The following is a 15641-nucleotide window of genomic DNA, read 5'->3' as shown; positions in this document are numbered from 1 at the left end:
TTTCAGTCTGGGTTCTCTAGAGAAGTAAAACCAGTGACGTGTACGTATAAATATAGAGCAAGAAATTTACTTCAAGGAAGTGGCTCATGCACTCGTGAAGAAATGGCACACGCATCTATGAGAGCTGGCAAGTCCCAAATCTGTGAGTCAGGCAACACGCTGAAGCCTTCAGCTGGCTCACATGGCTGTAGGGGCTGACGGACCCATGATCTGCAAGGCAGGCAGCAGGCCAGAGACGTGCAGGTTTACGTCTCCAAAAGCAGAGTTCAGGCAATAAGAAGACTGCAGGGTTGAGAAAGAGAGTGAGCGCTCCCAGAACACCCATTTATATACTGGAGGGAGGCCCCACCCCCAAGGAAATTGCCCTTTCAAATGATCGGCTGCTCACATCGGATCACAGAAGGGAAGGTGATTACACGGTGTCTGCTAAACCACTGAGGATCACAGCCTAACCAAGTTGACATACAGTAACCATCACAGGCAGCTTTCGGTTTGGAACCGTTATGATTCACGTTGCAACAAACATGATGTGTGTACAAGTCTTTGTGTAGACGTGTTTTCCTGTCATTTTTCTTGGGTAGACACTTTGGAGTGAGCAGTCTGTTTTAAGTTTCGGAACTGCCACAGTTTTTTCCGGCGTCACCACACCATTTTACATTGTCCGTGGCAACGGATGACGCTCCGGTTTCTCACTTGTTATGATCATAACAATTATTATGATCTTTTTGATCAAAGCTATTCTAATTAAAAAAAAAAAAAGTTGCCATCAAGTCAACTTCGACTCATGGGGACCCCATGTGTCACAGTAGACTGTGCTCCATAGGATTTTCAATGCCTGGTTTTTCAGAAGTAGATTGCCAGGCTTTTCTTCTGAGATGCCTGGACTTGAACCTTCAATCTTTTGGTTAGCAGCCGAACCCATTAACCATTGTGTCACTCAGGGACCCCAGCCATTCTAGTAGATGTTGCTGTATATTTTTAAGTGATCTCAGAGACTGGTTGGAATCAGAGGGGAGCAGCAACGAGTTAAAGTGGAAGGCAGAGCTCGAAAACAGTTCTCGGAAAACAGAGCAGACCCAGATGACAGCAGAGGGGACACAAATTTCTCACTCAGCATGCCCGGGGCACAGAGACTGCTGGAGATATTGCCCATGCATCTGTGGAGACTTGTCTGGGGAGCTCAGCCGTGGGCACGAGGGAGGCGGAAAGTGCAGGTTGCATCAGGAGGGAATGGGTATCTCCTCCTTTGCACAATTTAGCCCTTCCCCTTCCAGGCTGAGGGTGAGTGAGACAGTGCTCTGTGGTCCTGGTCAGTGACTTCCCAGGTCGTACCTGCTGCATAGTACAGCACAGCAGGTCCTCATCCTAACAAACGTGGTCATGCTCAGGGCATGGTTCACCACCTGCAGACCCTCCCCTCCCCAGGATGGATGTGTGGGCAGTTTTTGGGTAGACCTTGGGACACCTGTCCAGGAGGCCTGCCAGCCACAGTTTTTCCAAGACCTCCACCTTGCCCAACCCCAGGAGAGAGAAGCAGCAACCTGCACTGTCCCCGAAGAGCACCAGGGTGGGAGTGGGCTCCCTCACGCCCACCCACCCTGTGCAGCAGGCTACACTCTTTCCCATGACCCTGTGGCTGGTGGGGCCCTTGTGCCATCTGGAGTAGACTCAGCTTTTCCCTGGACTGCCATTTCCTGGTCACTTCCCCTCAGCCGCCTGTTTTGCAAAATCTCAGCCACTTTGTTTACCCCGCCAGTGCCTTAAATAACTGTACACGGAGACCTTGGCCTTGAGCATTGTTTTGGTTCGGGTAAGAGGACCATGCTGGGGATTCTTCATACTGCTTCATCCTGGGGTCATGCCCTATTCTCTGGACCAGGGCCAGTGCCCATGGAGGGGCTTTAACACTAGACACACCACAAGGGCTGGGTGCCCAGAGGCCAGTGCGTTTGCTACTGGTCACTGGGCTGCCTGGCAACCCTGTGTGAGGCCAACAGAGTCGCAGCCTCTGGGGGGAGGGGAGATGTTCATACCCAGGCTGGGCCATGCAGCGGGCAGCTCCTGTCTACCCACACCTCCCCCTGTGGTGGCTGTTGGTGGCCTGCAGCCATGCTCTGGGTGGCCTGAGCCCACAGGGCAGCGCTCCAGGAGGTGCATGAGATTATTGTCTGGGAGGTGGTGCCATCATGGGTGTCCTCAGGGCGCTTCCAGCATGCAGCTGATTGGTGGGGCAGGCTGCTGTACTCAGTGTCTCCAGATGTGGCCACAGGAAACCAGCCACTGGAGAAGGAAGTTCGGCTTCTCTGGGCTTTCAGCAGAAAGTGACAGTTTGGAATTCCCGTCGCCAATAGGCTGCAGGGGGGAGAAGGGGCTGTTTTTCCCACGCAGACAAAAAAGGTAAAATCCACGGGGATAGGAAACTCTGACGTTAGAGGGCCTCCAGGAAGTGGGGCTCCCCAGAGCCTGGTCAAGAGGCTGGAGCTCACGGTGCTCAGAGCAACAGAGCCAAGGATACGAGAGACGCTAGCTTCCCCCACTGCCATGCAGGGCCTCCTTCAGTACCTCTACCCCAACCGGAGCCATACCACCTCTTCCAAGAAGCACCTGTGTATGTGGGGCGGCGCCCTGTGGACCCACATCCGCAACCTCGTGTGCAAAGGCAAGGTGGGCCAGGGGCCAGGGTGAGCTAGAAGGGCCAGGTGGGTCAGGTTGGGCAGGGTTCCTGCTGTTGGAGGTGGCCTGAGGCAGGTAGAGGAGATAACCCCCAGCCCTGTCTGTGCTTCCTCTGCCACTGGGCTGCTTCTGGCTACTTTTGCCTTTGGCCAGTTGTAAGTAGAGTCCCTGGGTGGAGTAAATGGTTAATGCTCTTGGCTGCTAACTGAAAGGTTGGAGATTCAGGGTTACCCAGAGGCCCCTCGGAAGAAAGGCCTGGCAGTCTACTTCCAAAAATTAGCCATTGAAAACCCTGTGGAGCACAGTTTTACTCTGACACATGTGGGGTCACTGTGAGTCGGAGTTGACTCAACGACACCTGGTTAAGTTTCCAAGGGGAGTGAGGCCAATGGTGACCGTCCTTTAGTGGGAAAGGAAGTAGTTTCACCTGCCAGTCTGCTCCTGTGCCCTGTTTAAACACCGCCAGCAGCGGTGTTAAACTTCCCTTCCTGCAGAGGGAGGAGTAGGACTGGCAACACCCCTCCTTGAGCAGCCAGGCTGCAGTGTTGTTGGGTAATGGTGACACCAGGTGCCCTGCCCACCTTCTCCTTCCACCCCAGCTCTGATGCCCAGGAGCCCAGAGTCCTCCCAGCCCCAGAGGCGGAGGGGCCCTGTGTCACCCCCACCTGCCATCCCCGGTAGTGCTGAGTGGCCCCCAGACCCTGCCAGATACCCAGGATTCACGCCTGGGAGGAAACATCTCCTGGGAAGTTTCCTTTTCTGAGTGATTTGCACCTGACTGGCCTCTGCTCACAACCCTTGGGTTGGGGGCAGTCTTTGCGGCTCCTACGAGGCCCCTGGGGTAGGGGCAGAGCCTCTGATAACACCTCGTAGGTTTGCCCCTGCTTATTCTAGAGGGAAGCCCCACCGCCTTCCGTTTTTCTGCAGCAGCTTGGCTGTGCGTTTTAGATCCTGGGAACATTTGAATCAAGGGGACATGGAAGAGCCGGTGAGGAATGCTCAGCCCCAGAGTGCCTGGACACATCTCCATGCAGAACAGATACAGAGGCCAGGTGGCAGTGGTGCAGCTGGCTGCCTGGAGTGCTCCCTGGTGTCCCCACTCCTCCTCTGCAGGAGGCCCAGGTGGCTCGAGTATGAGAGGAACCTCTGCCTATTTTGAGTTCCTTTCTGAACTGACACAGTGCTTAGCACCAGGCTGGGGAGGGGTGCCGAAATCATGGGGGTCCCTGCTCTAAGCACTTGCCTAGTAGTAGAAATGAGCCACCCCTGAAGCTAGTCATGAAAATACAAGGCTGTATATGATTAGTGCCAAATTCTGTGGCAGGCAGCGGCTCCTTAACTTGTTGACACTACAGGATCTCGCCAGGGAGGTTTTCTGGTTATATAAATCCCAGGTTCCCCCAGGGCAGCTGGTCCGGTTCTCTGGAGGTGGGCCAGAGGTAGACCAACCAACTCACTGCTGTCAAGTTGACCCCATCTCAACAGCGACCGCACGTGTGTCAGAGTAGAACTGTGTTCCATAAGGGTTCTCGATGGCTGATCTTTCAGAGGTAGATTGCCAGGCCTTTCTTTTGAAGCACCTCTGGTTGGACTTGAACTCCAACCTTTCGGTTTGCAGCTGAGCATGTTAACTGTTTGTACCACCCAGTGACTCCCTGGAGATGGACAAGGGGGTGCTTTTTTAACAAGACCCTCCCCTCTATTCTGCTGGTTGTGTCCAGCCCAGCCCCAGTCCACAGTCTTGGTCCACCCTGGGACCACTGGTATAGAGCGTGTGTTTACCACAAAGGGAGATGAGGGGGAAGCCTCTGTGAACAGAGGGATCTGGCCTGGGCTGGGCGATCAGTGTGTCATACAGTGGCTCAGGTTTTCATTGTTGTTGTTAGTTGGCTCTGAATCATGGCAACCTTATGTACAACAGAACAAAACATTGCCCGGTCCTGGACCATTTTCATGATCATTGGTACGTTTGAGTCTATTGTTGTGGCTGTTATGTTAGTCCATCTCATTGAGAGTTGCTCTCATTTTTGCCGACCCACCACGTTAGCAAATATCGTCCTTTTCTAGGGATTGGTCTTTCCTGGTGACCTGTCCAAAGTAAGCAAGCCGAAGTCTAGCTATTCTTTCTTCTAAGGCTCATTCTGTATTTCTCCTAAGACAAACTCGTTCATTCTTCTGGCAGTCCACAGTATATTCAGTGTTTTTTGCCAACATAACAGTTCAAATACATCAATTCTTCTTCAGTCTTCATTTTTCACTGTTCAGCTTTTGCATGCATGTGAGGCAATTGAAAAGGCCATGGCTTGGGTCAGAGCACCTGAGTCATCAGATTGTGTAGGTGACATTGAACGACACAGTCATGCAGGTTGGCTGCTTGGCAAACACCCTCCAGGAGCGGAAGTCAGAGGGGCTGCAGAGGGACTTCCTCCCACCACCCCACAGCTGCATCCTCCTGGGCCCCACCATCCAGCGCCGGTCCAGACTGGAGCTCCTCCTGCATGAGTCCTATACTTATATTCCTGGTACGCACTAAGGGAGAAAACCACAGCAGCTATGGCAGCTCAGATGCTGTGTGCCTGGAAGTTGCCACTGAAATTGGGCTTCCCGAAATGTTTAACCCGACCACTCCTCCTTCCCCAGGTTCCATTTGAGTACCTGCAATGGTGGGGCAGTGCAGGGAGTAGACAAGAAAGGCTAGGAGTGGGTGTCAGCTCCCAGCTGGAAGAGACAGAGGGAGGGGCAGTGTGCAGGCCCTGAGCTGCGGCAGATGCAGGTACTTAAGCATGGTGAGCTCAGTCCTGAGAGCAGGGGGGCTCAGGTTCCTCGCAGGTGCTCTTGGCCTCTAGATGGAGGTACTGGCTGTGGTCTGGCTCCATTCAGACTTCCGTGTGGAGTTGTAGGGGTGAGCTGCTGCCCGGTGGAGACTACAAGCAAACCCAAGGGCATCTGTTAATCACAACCCCTTGTTGCAGCTGGACCCCCAGGCATTGCAGGACAAAGACTGGCAGCGGACCGTGATCACCATGAATGGGGTATGTACACACCCCAGAAGGTCAGGGTGGCCTGGCTCTTCTGACAAAAGCAGAGTGAGGCTGAGACTGAGCCCGTATGGGAGGCATGGCAGGAGGGGGAGAGGCCCTTGCAGACCAGACCACCACGTACAAGGAGTCTTCCGTTGTTTGTGTCTGGAGTGAGTGTTCTCCTTGAATGGGATCTGATGACGCCGCGAGGACAGTGGGGCATCAAGATGGGCCCTGGGGTCTGGTCATAGGGACCAAGCCCCCCATTAGCATCCAGCCCCCCAGAAGGATTCAAACGTTTAAAAAATCAGCAACAGACACCAAAGGAGATCTGAGTGTGCATGTCAAAACATTATCATTTGCTAACTCATGGGTGTCTTAGGTTCTCTAGGTAAGCACTCCAGTGAGATAGAGTTACTTCAGGAGATTGGCTCATGTGATTGTGGGGCTGGCAAGTCCCAAGTCCAGTGGTCAGGAGGCAGGCTGGAGACTTCTGCAGGCTTTCTTTGTGAGATCCGTAGGTCAGGCAACAGGGGTGCAGAGTAGAGAGAGTTCTGCCAAAGTATCTGTTTATGGTCTGAAGGCAGACCCCACCCTAAGGAACTGTTTTGATTGTATCACATTGTAGATTATGCTATGGAAGGGGATCATGTTACCTTGTATTAGATGACATTGGGGAACAGCATCTAATCTAGGGTTAGCCCAAATCACAGAGAACCATAGCCTAGCCAAACTGATACATAAAATTAATCTTCGTGATGGGTTTTTGTTATGTTAATATCTGTACTTTTTCTTAACTTTTTTTTTTTTATATAATTAAGAGAGAAAGACTGAAGGGGAGGTGAGAGGGTAGAAGGGGTCAGAAGCTGGCCAAATGGACAGGAAAAGAGAGAATGGAGGGAAGGAATGTGCTGTCTCATTACGGGGAGAGCAACTAGATGTATATAGCAAGGTGTATATAAATTTTTGTATGAGAGACTTGATTTTTAAACTTTTACTTAAAGCACGATAAAAATTTAAAAAAACAGAGAGAAGAATGGGAGTTGTGGTGGGAGGTTCCACAGAAGCTGGGTCTTACACCATCCCAGCCGTGCTGGTTCTCACTGAGCTGGACCAGGGGCTTCCTTGTTGGTGCCTGCCTCATGCAGACCTGGGCCTGCTCGCCTGGGATGGAAAAGAGGTACCAAGGCCCCAACCAGAAGGTAAGTATGCTACTGCCTCTTTTTCCCTCTGTAGATTGAAGTTAAACTCTCGGTCAAGTTTACCAGCAGAGAGTTCAGCTTAAAAAGAATGCCGTCCCGAAAGCAAACAGGGGTTTTCGGAGTCAAAATCGCTGTGGTCACCAAGTGAGTGAGGGGGACTGGGGTCACACCTCCGGCCTCACACCCCAAGGGCACCTGGCCCCTCCCAGGTGGTCCTTTCCATGGTTGCTGCACGAGAGGCCTCCCAGGACACCCCAGTGCAGAGGTGCCTCCCCTTTTGCTGCTCAGCAGCTGCTCCCCTCAGGCCCTTCCCCGCTCAGCCCCCTCCTGGTACAGTGGGTGCAGATGCAGTGTTTTGTTTCCTCCCTTGGAGTTTGTTGTGATCCCAGACTTTAACCCCTGCCCGTTTGTCCTGAATCCTTTGCCAGGAGAGGCCTGTTTGTTGGTTTGAGGGCAGTTCTCAGGGCATCAGGCTGCTTCCAGAATTCATTCACGTCCCTGGGATGGATGGAGCCTGGTTGGGCCCCTACCCAGCTGGTCATCCAGGCCAGAGCCTACCTCAGACACCTGATTGTGTCTGAACACAACCCCCACCCCGCTTACACCTGTCATCCTCACAGCATCTTTAGGAGGCTCTGGGCAGGAACAAGAAGGACTCTAGCAGCAGCCACCCCAAATCAGCACCAAACGCGATGACCAAGCTAAGGAGAGTGGCTTGGGAAAGACTTTTTGTGGTCCCAAGTCCGGTCGCAAAATAAGATGAAAGCCAAGGCCTCAAAACACTACTGTCTTTTATTTTTGAAGTGTCCTTATTCCAGGATCCTACATGGAGCTGGAGTCCCTGGGTGGTACAAACAGTTACCATGGTTGGTTGTATGGTTCGAGGTCTGAGTCTACCCAGAGGTACTTCGGAAGACAGGTCTAGAGATCTCCTTCCAAAACATCGGCCTTTGAAAACTCTGTGGAGTACGGTTTACATGGGTCATCGTGAGTTAGAGTCAGTCAGCTTGACGACAACAGGAAGAAAAACCGTGGAGCTACTGTGACTGTCTGTTGTTAAGACTTGGAAGAGAACAGTGCTTATAGTCATAGAGGCTGGAGCACTGATGTGTGGGCAGCCCCATGGAGTCATGCATTTGGCAGGTTTCGGTTTAGCGCCTGCTGTATGCAGGGCATACATCTCACTGAGGCCTGGTAAGGCCGGGGGTTTGCCTCCTGCACAGATGGTGGTGGGTGGGACCCCCTGTCTGATCTCCCAAGCCCAACTTGGAGACCAGACTGCTTCCCAGGACGTCGTGCAGCCGCCTGTTGCCCAAAGCCGGGAGTCTTTTAACGGACTTCCTGTGGCCAACTTCACTTAGTAAAGCTTCCTGGCCTTCCACAAAGACCATGTGTAACTCGCAGGGTGTTGGGCTACGGGGAGCTCTTGGAATAACCAAAACCAAACCAGTGGCCGTGAAGTCAGCCCCAACTCACAGCAGCCCGATGTGTGTCAGAGTAGAACTGCGCTCCACAGGGTTCTCAATGGCTGGTTTTTCAGAAGTAGATCGGCAGGCCTTTTTTCCAAGGTGCCTCTGGGTAGACTCAAACCTCCAGCCTTTGGGTTAGCAGCCAAGCGTGTTCACCCAGGGACTCTAAGCTCTTGGATAGGCCCTGATGAAACACATGCAACTGTAACTGTGGGCTCTCAGAGCGAAGGAAGACACGGGTGTGCTCTGTACCGCCCCATCTCCAGATGTGCGGGCTGTCCCCAGCAGACAGGAGGGGGTGTGCCCCAGGGCTGCGGGCACTGAGGGCGTCCCTCCCCACCCCATAGGAGAGAGAGGTCCAAGGTGCCCTACATCGTGCGCCAGTGTGTGGAGGAGATCGAGCGCCGGGGCATGGAGGAGGTGGGCATCTACCGTGTGTCCGGAGTGGCCACAGACATCCAGGCGCTGAAGGCAGCCTTTGACGTCAGTGAGTGTGGGCTCCAGGTGTGCTGGAGGCAGTGAGGGTGGCCAGGGCTGAGCCTGCTCCTTCACACTGAGACTCTCAGGGCATCCCACAACCTGTTAGTCCCTTGGCGTCAAAGTCAAGGGGTCAGGCCATTCTCATCACCCTGCCCCTTAGGAATGAACCAGATGCCTGGGGCCAGAGATCATGGAGCTCCTGCATGGTGCTGCCATGAACGCAAGTCTTAGCTCCCCTCTCCCATTAACCTTCACCCCTTAAAGTAGGTAGGACACCCCAGTTTTTAGATGACAATGCACCCGAGTGGGCTCTCACCGAGAGTCTCACATGGACCCCCACAGTGTGCCTGCAGACTCCTCCCCAGGTACCTGAGCAGGCCATCACCCAGGGTCCCACATGGACCCCCCCCCAACCCAGTGTGCCTGCAGACTCCTCTGGGGGCACACCCACCTTGCCAACCTAGAGGCTGCATGAACCTGGCACCTTGTGGGCCCCAGAGGGCATGGAGGGCCCATGGCCACCTGAGCCCAAAGGGCAAGTACTGGTTTAGACACTAGAATGAAACAGATAATTCCAGTGCCTTCCTATCACCAAGAGATGCCAGGGCTGGGCTATTGGTACAGGCAGAGCTGCCCAGGAGGTAATTCTCTTCTACTGACCAACAGTCTCCCATGGCCGGGCATGGCTGACCAAAGCAGGAGTGGGAGTGAGAAGGACCCTCATGCCTGCCTGTCAGCCCTGCGCAGGCTCAGAACCGCCCAGGTTCTTGGGAGGATAGAATAAGCCAGCATGGTGAGGCCGTGTGCTGCTTTGCGCTGAGTCCCACTCAGTGCCATCAGTGGCTGCGTCATGTCTGTATCTGCCCCAGATAACAAGGATGTGTCGGTGATGATGAGTGAAATGGATGTCAATGCCATTGCTGGCACATTGAAGCTCTACTTCCGGGAGCTGCCTGAGCCCCTCTTCACCGACGAGTTTTACCCCAACTTCGCCGAGGGCATTGGTAAGGATGGGCCTCCTCCCCATGCTCGCGTCCTGTCCAGGAAGTCCAGATGCAGGAGCCGAGCTGTGCCCCAGCTGCTGTGGTCTGCTTTCCACCTGCCCAAAGAAAACCATCTACACGGATGGGCATAGCAGAGCCAAGCCCCTTCATGAAGGTTGCTGCCCTCCTGCATGGCAGGGGAGGATGGAGAGGTGGCGCACATGCCTACGTGCAGGAGTGTCCTCCCCAAGGCCAGGGCTGAATGCAGCTTCCAGACCATGTGACACTGCAGTGCCCCCTGCTCCCTGAGCCCCAGGTCAGCCCATTCAAATGTGGGGTCAAGGCCAGCCTGACCCTGAGCCAACACACAGGGCTGCAGCACCCTCAGGACTGCCCTGTCTCCCGGGGTCTCCCAGCCCCCAAGTGCCCCAGGGTACACAGGGCAATGAGGGAGGTTCTTGAGGTGTGGTGGAGCAGACGGAGGCCTTGGAATCCTTGTTGTTCAATGAGTGGTGGCTGTGCGTGACGTGTGTTGTCCAGTAATCTAACCTGCATGGGAGGCAAGGGTTCTACCACTGAGCTTTGGCCCCTGGAGGAGGGGAAGAAAATGGCTGAGTCAGCCAGGAAGGCTTTTCTCACAGCCCCTCCCCTGTGGCTGATGCCTGGAGTACTTTGACCTTTTGAGATGTGGAAAAGCAGCCAGGGGTGGCACCCAACCCCACAGGGGGCAGCAGCACTGTGTGGGCGAGGATGATGATGGGGCTGGACTGTCTTGCCCTCTGACACATGCTCTTAGGGAAAGCCCAGCCAGTTGGTGCAACCCGTCCCGATTTCTGCAGCTCTTTCAGACCCCGTGGCAAAGGAGAGCTGCATGCTGAACCTGCTGCTGTCGCTCCCGGAGGCCAACCTGGTCACCTTCCTCTTCCTTCTGGACCACCTCAAAAGGTAGCCCACTGGTCCGTGAGCCCTGGGCTTCAGGACCCCCAGGCTGCAAGGAGGGCTATCTTCCATGCCTGCTGGCTCGCCAGGCAGTACCTCAGCCCCTCTGGGTGCTAGTACCAGCACCATGCCCTTCCTGTTCTCTGTGGGCCACAGCAGGTACCTGCACCCCCCCCCCCCGACAGGTGCTTTTCCTCCCAGGCCTTCAGTCCAGCAGGACCCCAGGGTCCACTTTCAGCACAGCCAGGGCGGTGGCCCTCCCTGCCCAGGTGGCCAGAGTGCCACCATTCAGTGGAACCAATACAGGCAGAAAAGCGTGCCACCCACCACTGTACTCCCCAAGGACACCAGGGTGACCTCATCTCCTCAGCATGTTCATACAGTTCCCTCTTGGACTCATTGCAGGGTGGCAGAAAAGGAAACCGTTAACAAGATGTCCCTGCACAACCTTGCCACCGTCTTCGGCCCCACGCTGCTCCGGCCCTCAGAGAAGGAGAGCAAGCTCCCTGCCACACCCGGCCAGCCCATCACCATGACCGACAGCTGGTCCCTAGAGGTCATGTCCCAGGTAAGGCCCACCCCAGGTACTACCTGTCACCTCCACTCTCATTGTGTGGGGGAAGTGGCCCAGGTGCAGAGAGGCAGGACCTACCCAGGGCTGCATGGTGGTGGGGCAGGTGGGCCCAGGCCACTGCTCTCCCCTCTGTACCCTGCTGGGCTTCTAGGGGTCCACACCCTCCCTGCCAGGTATCCTCCAGGTACAGCCAGCGTGGTACTTACCACCACCCAAGTCAGGCCACATCAGGACCCACCCCCCAGTCTCTTGCTGTGTGGGGCTCTGTCAGCAGTGGCTGTGCCCCGCATCACTGGCTTCACGCCCTGAGCTAGACTTGTGTCCCCAGGCTTTGGGACAGGCTGAGAAGCCCCCAACTTCCAGCTGTGAACAACTCCCCAAGCTGCTTCACTCCCTCCCCCTGGCAGGTCCAGGTGTTGCTGTACTTCCTGCAGCTGGAAGCCATCCCTGCCCCAGACAGCAAGAGACAGAGTGTCCTCTTCTCCACCGAAGTCTAAGGCCACTCACCTACACAAGGCGGCAGATGTCCGGAAGGCCTCTGGCAAGACAGACCATCTGCAGAGCGCGAACCGAACCTTCTCAAGGTTCAATTGGCTACCCTGAAGAGCCAGGCCATCTGCCCAGAGACAGCAACCCGAGGCAAAGTTGGTCCAGGGTGCCTGGACAGTTCTGGGCCCTGTGGGTCTTAGGCCCAGACTGGCCTCCCAACTGTGGTTCTCCAACCGCCCACAAGAGGGCGCCCCAAACCAGTGCATCTCAGTACAAGCCTGGCAGGGGCTGCCACCACAGTGGTGGTTTTTGTGAACTTAATTTATCAGAGTTTAAAAGATTTCTACTGGATTCCTTGTCAAGATGCACCCTTCCTGGGGACAGGGGAACATGGCTAGATTCCCCCACTCTTGTGTCTTGAATAAATGCTGCTGCTGCTGCTGCTTCATACGTGGGGGCTGCAGCCCAGTCCCTCATGGGTGGGGGTCCTTAGGTTGCCCTGACTTAGACACTCGACTGTGTCCATGACAGGGTTAAAAAGCTCAGTCAACACTGTGTAGCATCTGGCCCCTTGCTGCCTTTCTCCCTTCTCTTTCTAGAGGGTTTCTGTGCAGAAATGGCTCTCCCCTTTCTGTCCTGTGGCTCTGTGGTTGCTGTCTCTTTGCCTCAGCGCCATATGGATTTGTGTGATGTCTTCTGACTGGACGCTGAAGGGAGGGGTCCAAATGGTGCACTTTACAGTTTGTTCCCCAGGGAGAGTGGCCACGTCCTCAAGGCTGACTGCCCAGCGGGCACACACTCTCATTCTCAGCTCATGAAGGCCTCATTTCTCTGGCTTCCTCGAGCCTTTGTGCCCTGCACCCACACCCCACCATCCACTTATCCTTTCCCACACAGAGCTCTCCCTGTCCTGCTTTCTCCCTGCTGGGCACATTCAGTCCACTTTTGTAAACATCCCCTCTTGGCAGCTGCATGCTGACAGCCTGCTTTAAACTTTGATCTGAACAGCCTTTTGATACTTGAATATTTTTAAGTTTTATACATAGTTTCTAATTTTTTTCCTAACAGATTCAGATTCCTAATAAGATATTAGAATGTACTTATTGGACATCCTGTGTCCGGGCAGCATTTTTGTCTTCCTCTGAGTACCAGCTCTGTTGTCATCAGGAGCCATCCCTGAAGTTTCCAGAACATTCCGAGTGTGGAGGGTTGGGATCGGGGCTGCTGCAGGGGCCGGCACAAGGGCACCCTGGGCACCAGTGTACCCGCTGGGACATCCTTGGTAACCTCTGACCATCCTGACTTAAAAAAAGGAGAATTGGGGAGGCCACTAGTGTTTTGAGAAAACCAATCCAGGAACAATCATGTCATTTTAAAAAGAAGATGCATGGGGTTAAGAAAAAAGGAGCGGAAACTATGAGAGGCAGAGTTCCTGTGCTGGTCTTACAGGAGAAGAGGATGTAGCTCACCCAGGGAGGGAAGTGATGGCTTGACTCAGGAAGGCCTGCTGGTCATCACCGGATTCTGCCTTCGGAGGACCCAGCAGCACTGTCCAGGAGGGGAGAGGGCTTTCCCCTTGTGTCCAGCAGCAGCACCTGTGGGAACCATGACAGCAGGTGGCTGTGTGCCCCTGCCTGCCCTCTGCTGTGGAGCTGCCAAGGCCAGAAAAGGGGCTAGGAAACAGTGTTAGACAAGGGAGGAATCCAAGTCACTTGGAGGCTTTCTGTCTGTGTGTGGTATTTATTTAGTTGTCCTTTTTTTCTCAAAAAGAAGGTAGCCCCACTGTGTTGAAACAAGGCCGCTGTCCTGGGCACAAGGTAGGGAAACCAAATCCTCTGTGCCCCGTCCATTTCAAGATTCAGTGCCCCACACCCTGCCCACCTGTGCAGCCCAGGCCTGGGGCACAAGCCCAGGTTCCGGCTGTCCATCCCCACCAGGGGAACATGTTTGGCCAAGGAGAGCTGTGCAGGCCCTTGCTTCTGTCTCCTCCTGTGCCTCCTGGTTTGTATTTGTTGCGTTGAAACTGGAAAGCAATATATCGATGTCTGTGCCAATTTTTGTTCTGCCCCCGCCTCTTTGCGCTTTTATTTATAGGGGACATGTAATGTCAGATGACTGAGTGACTGCTCTCTCATGTCGCTGTAAGGACGCTGCCCTCCACAGAGCCACCATGTGACTTGCTTTGCGTATCACCGCCTCCGTGGTCCTGTCTAACTCACGGGTATGCAGCTCTGCCAGCTATCTCGTCAAAGTCAGGGTGTGTCCACTCCGGCAGGCCGCATGGGGCTAGAGCGTCATGTGTTCTGTGGGCCAAGCAAGGGAAGGCCTAGCCCCAGACACAGCCCTGCCCAAGGCCTGGCTGCTGACCCGCCAACAGGGAGGGGTGCCGTCCTGCTCGCTGCTCCCTCTCACAGCCTGGCCTCTGGTGGGCAGCGCTGGTCGCTTAGCAGCTTCATTTCTGCTCTTGAGCTCAGCCTCCTGTGGCTCTACCACAAGGAGGAAGAATTGCTGTGTGCTCAGAAATCAACCAGAAAATGACAAGTTCATTAAAGTCACAAGAGACTACTTGCTTTAGTGGTGGTTGCTGAATTTAGAAAAATAGTCACTCGGCCCTCAGGGAGGAGCCCCTTAGCTGCTGGAATGGGGTCTGGGGTACACAGTGAAGGGGCAGTGTGCTCTGCTGTGGAGGAGCCAGCACTGGCGAGGTCTAGTAGCCACAGGCGGGCACCAGTCAGGCCATGTGGGAACACACGGAGCAGCAGTAACCGCCCAGCATGGGCCAGTCTGGTCTGGGCCAGAGGTGACCAGGCCGTGGTTGAGGTTGACCAGACTCTGCTTGGGCAGTGCTGCTCTGGCCCTGCAGGGCAGACGAACAGATGGAAGAGGGACAGCCAGGCTGGGGCTTCCATGTAGCACGTGCCGAGCTCCTCGTCCCGTCCCTGCTGTGCTGAGCCCTGGGGTAGGCAGGCTCTAGCCTTACACGGCCTGGGCCTGTGTCACTTTCAGCTGTGGCTCTGGCCTGAGCCCCTCAGTCTCGGGCTAAGGTTCGGCAGATGGCCTAGGTGTCCAGGGAGACCTGAGCACAGGCCATCCCTCGCCCCCTCAGGCCTTGTGCTCAGAGAAGCCCTGCCCAGTTTATGGGGAGCTTCTCTTGGGGTAGAGACAGGTGTTGGACACGGTTCTACTGTGATGGGCAGAGCCAAGGGGAAGCCAGCTCATACCGTCTGGCCAGCCTAGGGGCCCTTGGCAGTGCTGTGTTGGCCACCCTCTGAGCCCCAAGGCAGTGATGCCAGTCTACAAAGGGTGGGTGCCCTGGGGTCACCCTCAAGACTCCTGGAAGGTGGGCTCCTTTGCTGCCTAGCCAGCTGACCAACCCAGACGAGGCTTGCTTACAGGGCCTTTTGCCTAGAGCCAAGAGTGTGGGTCTGCCAATTTGTCCCCAAACTCTCTACCCGGGTGTGTCACCTTTGCCGTTTCCCTGGAGATTAGAGGGATGCAGGGGTGTCCTAGGGAGAGGTGGGGCCAGAGAACAGGGCTGGTGAGGTCACACCTGAGGTCTCAACATGATGCCCCAGGGGTGCACCCCCACCCTTGGTTCCTTGAAGGTGTCTCCATGAGGTATGAGGACAGACATTGGGGCCTGCCTGCCTTGGAGAAGCTGCTGTAAGCCCTGCTGTCCTGTCTACACTGACCTCTGAGGAGGACAGGGCTGGCTGCCTTTGGCCTTGTTCCTCTGCGGGGCTCCTGAGGGGCCAGCCAGCTCGCTCTCCCTGCCTTTCTGGTCCTATTTAAAAAACTGTTGAACACCCACA

General features: G+C 55.0%; 1 protein-coding gene across 5 annotated transcripts in view; it reads left to right on the top strand.

Annotated features, from left to right (window-relative positions):
- The window catches only part of BCR (BCR activator of RhoGEF and GTPase), a 147160-nt gene extending 132354 nt beyond the window's left edge, over nucleotides 1-14806 (top strand). For 2 of the 5 annotated variants that reach the window (XM_049865398.1, XM_049865401.1), the window contains 7 exons: nucleotides 5646-5705; nucleotides 6930-7039; nucleotides 8712-8851; nucleotides 9714-9848; nucleotides 10667-10772; nucleotides 11172-11334; nucleotides 11748-14803. In XM_049865398.1, coding sequence (XP_049721355.1) covers nucleotides 5646-5705; nucleotides 6930-7039; nucleotides 8712-8851; nucleotides 9714-9848; nucleotides 10667-10772; nucleotides 11172-11334; nucleotides 11748-11837 — 804 coding nt within the window. In that variant the 3' untranslated portion in view covers nucleotides 11838-14803. Of the gene's footprint in view, nucleotides 1-5645; nucleotides 5706-6929; nucleotides 7040-8711; nucleotides 8852-9713; nucleotides 9849-10666; nucleotides 10773-11171; nucleotides 11335-11747 lie in introns of all 5 variants that reach the window. The other 3 variants (XM_049865396.1, XM_049865397.1, XM_049865400.1) reach the window with 3 other exon arrangements.
- Nucleotides 14807-15641: the final 835 nt, after the last annotated feature.

The sequence above is a fragment of the Elephas maximus genome, chromosome 22 (assembly GCF_024166365.1).
Source record: "Elephas maximus indicus isolate mEleMax1 chromosome 22, mEleMax1 primary haplotype, whole genome shotgun sequence".
Classification (NCBI taxonomy): domain Eukaryota; kingdom Metazoa; phylum Chordata; class Mammalia; order Proboscidea; family Elephantidae; genus Elephas; species Elephas maximus.
Note: the sequence above shows the minus strand (reverse complement) of the source record. Positions and strands in the feature narration are given on the sequence as shown.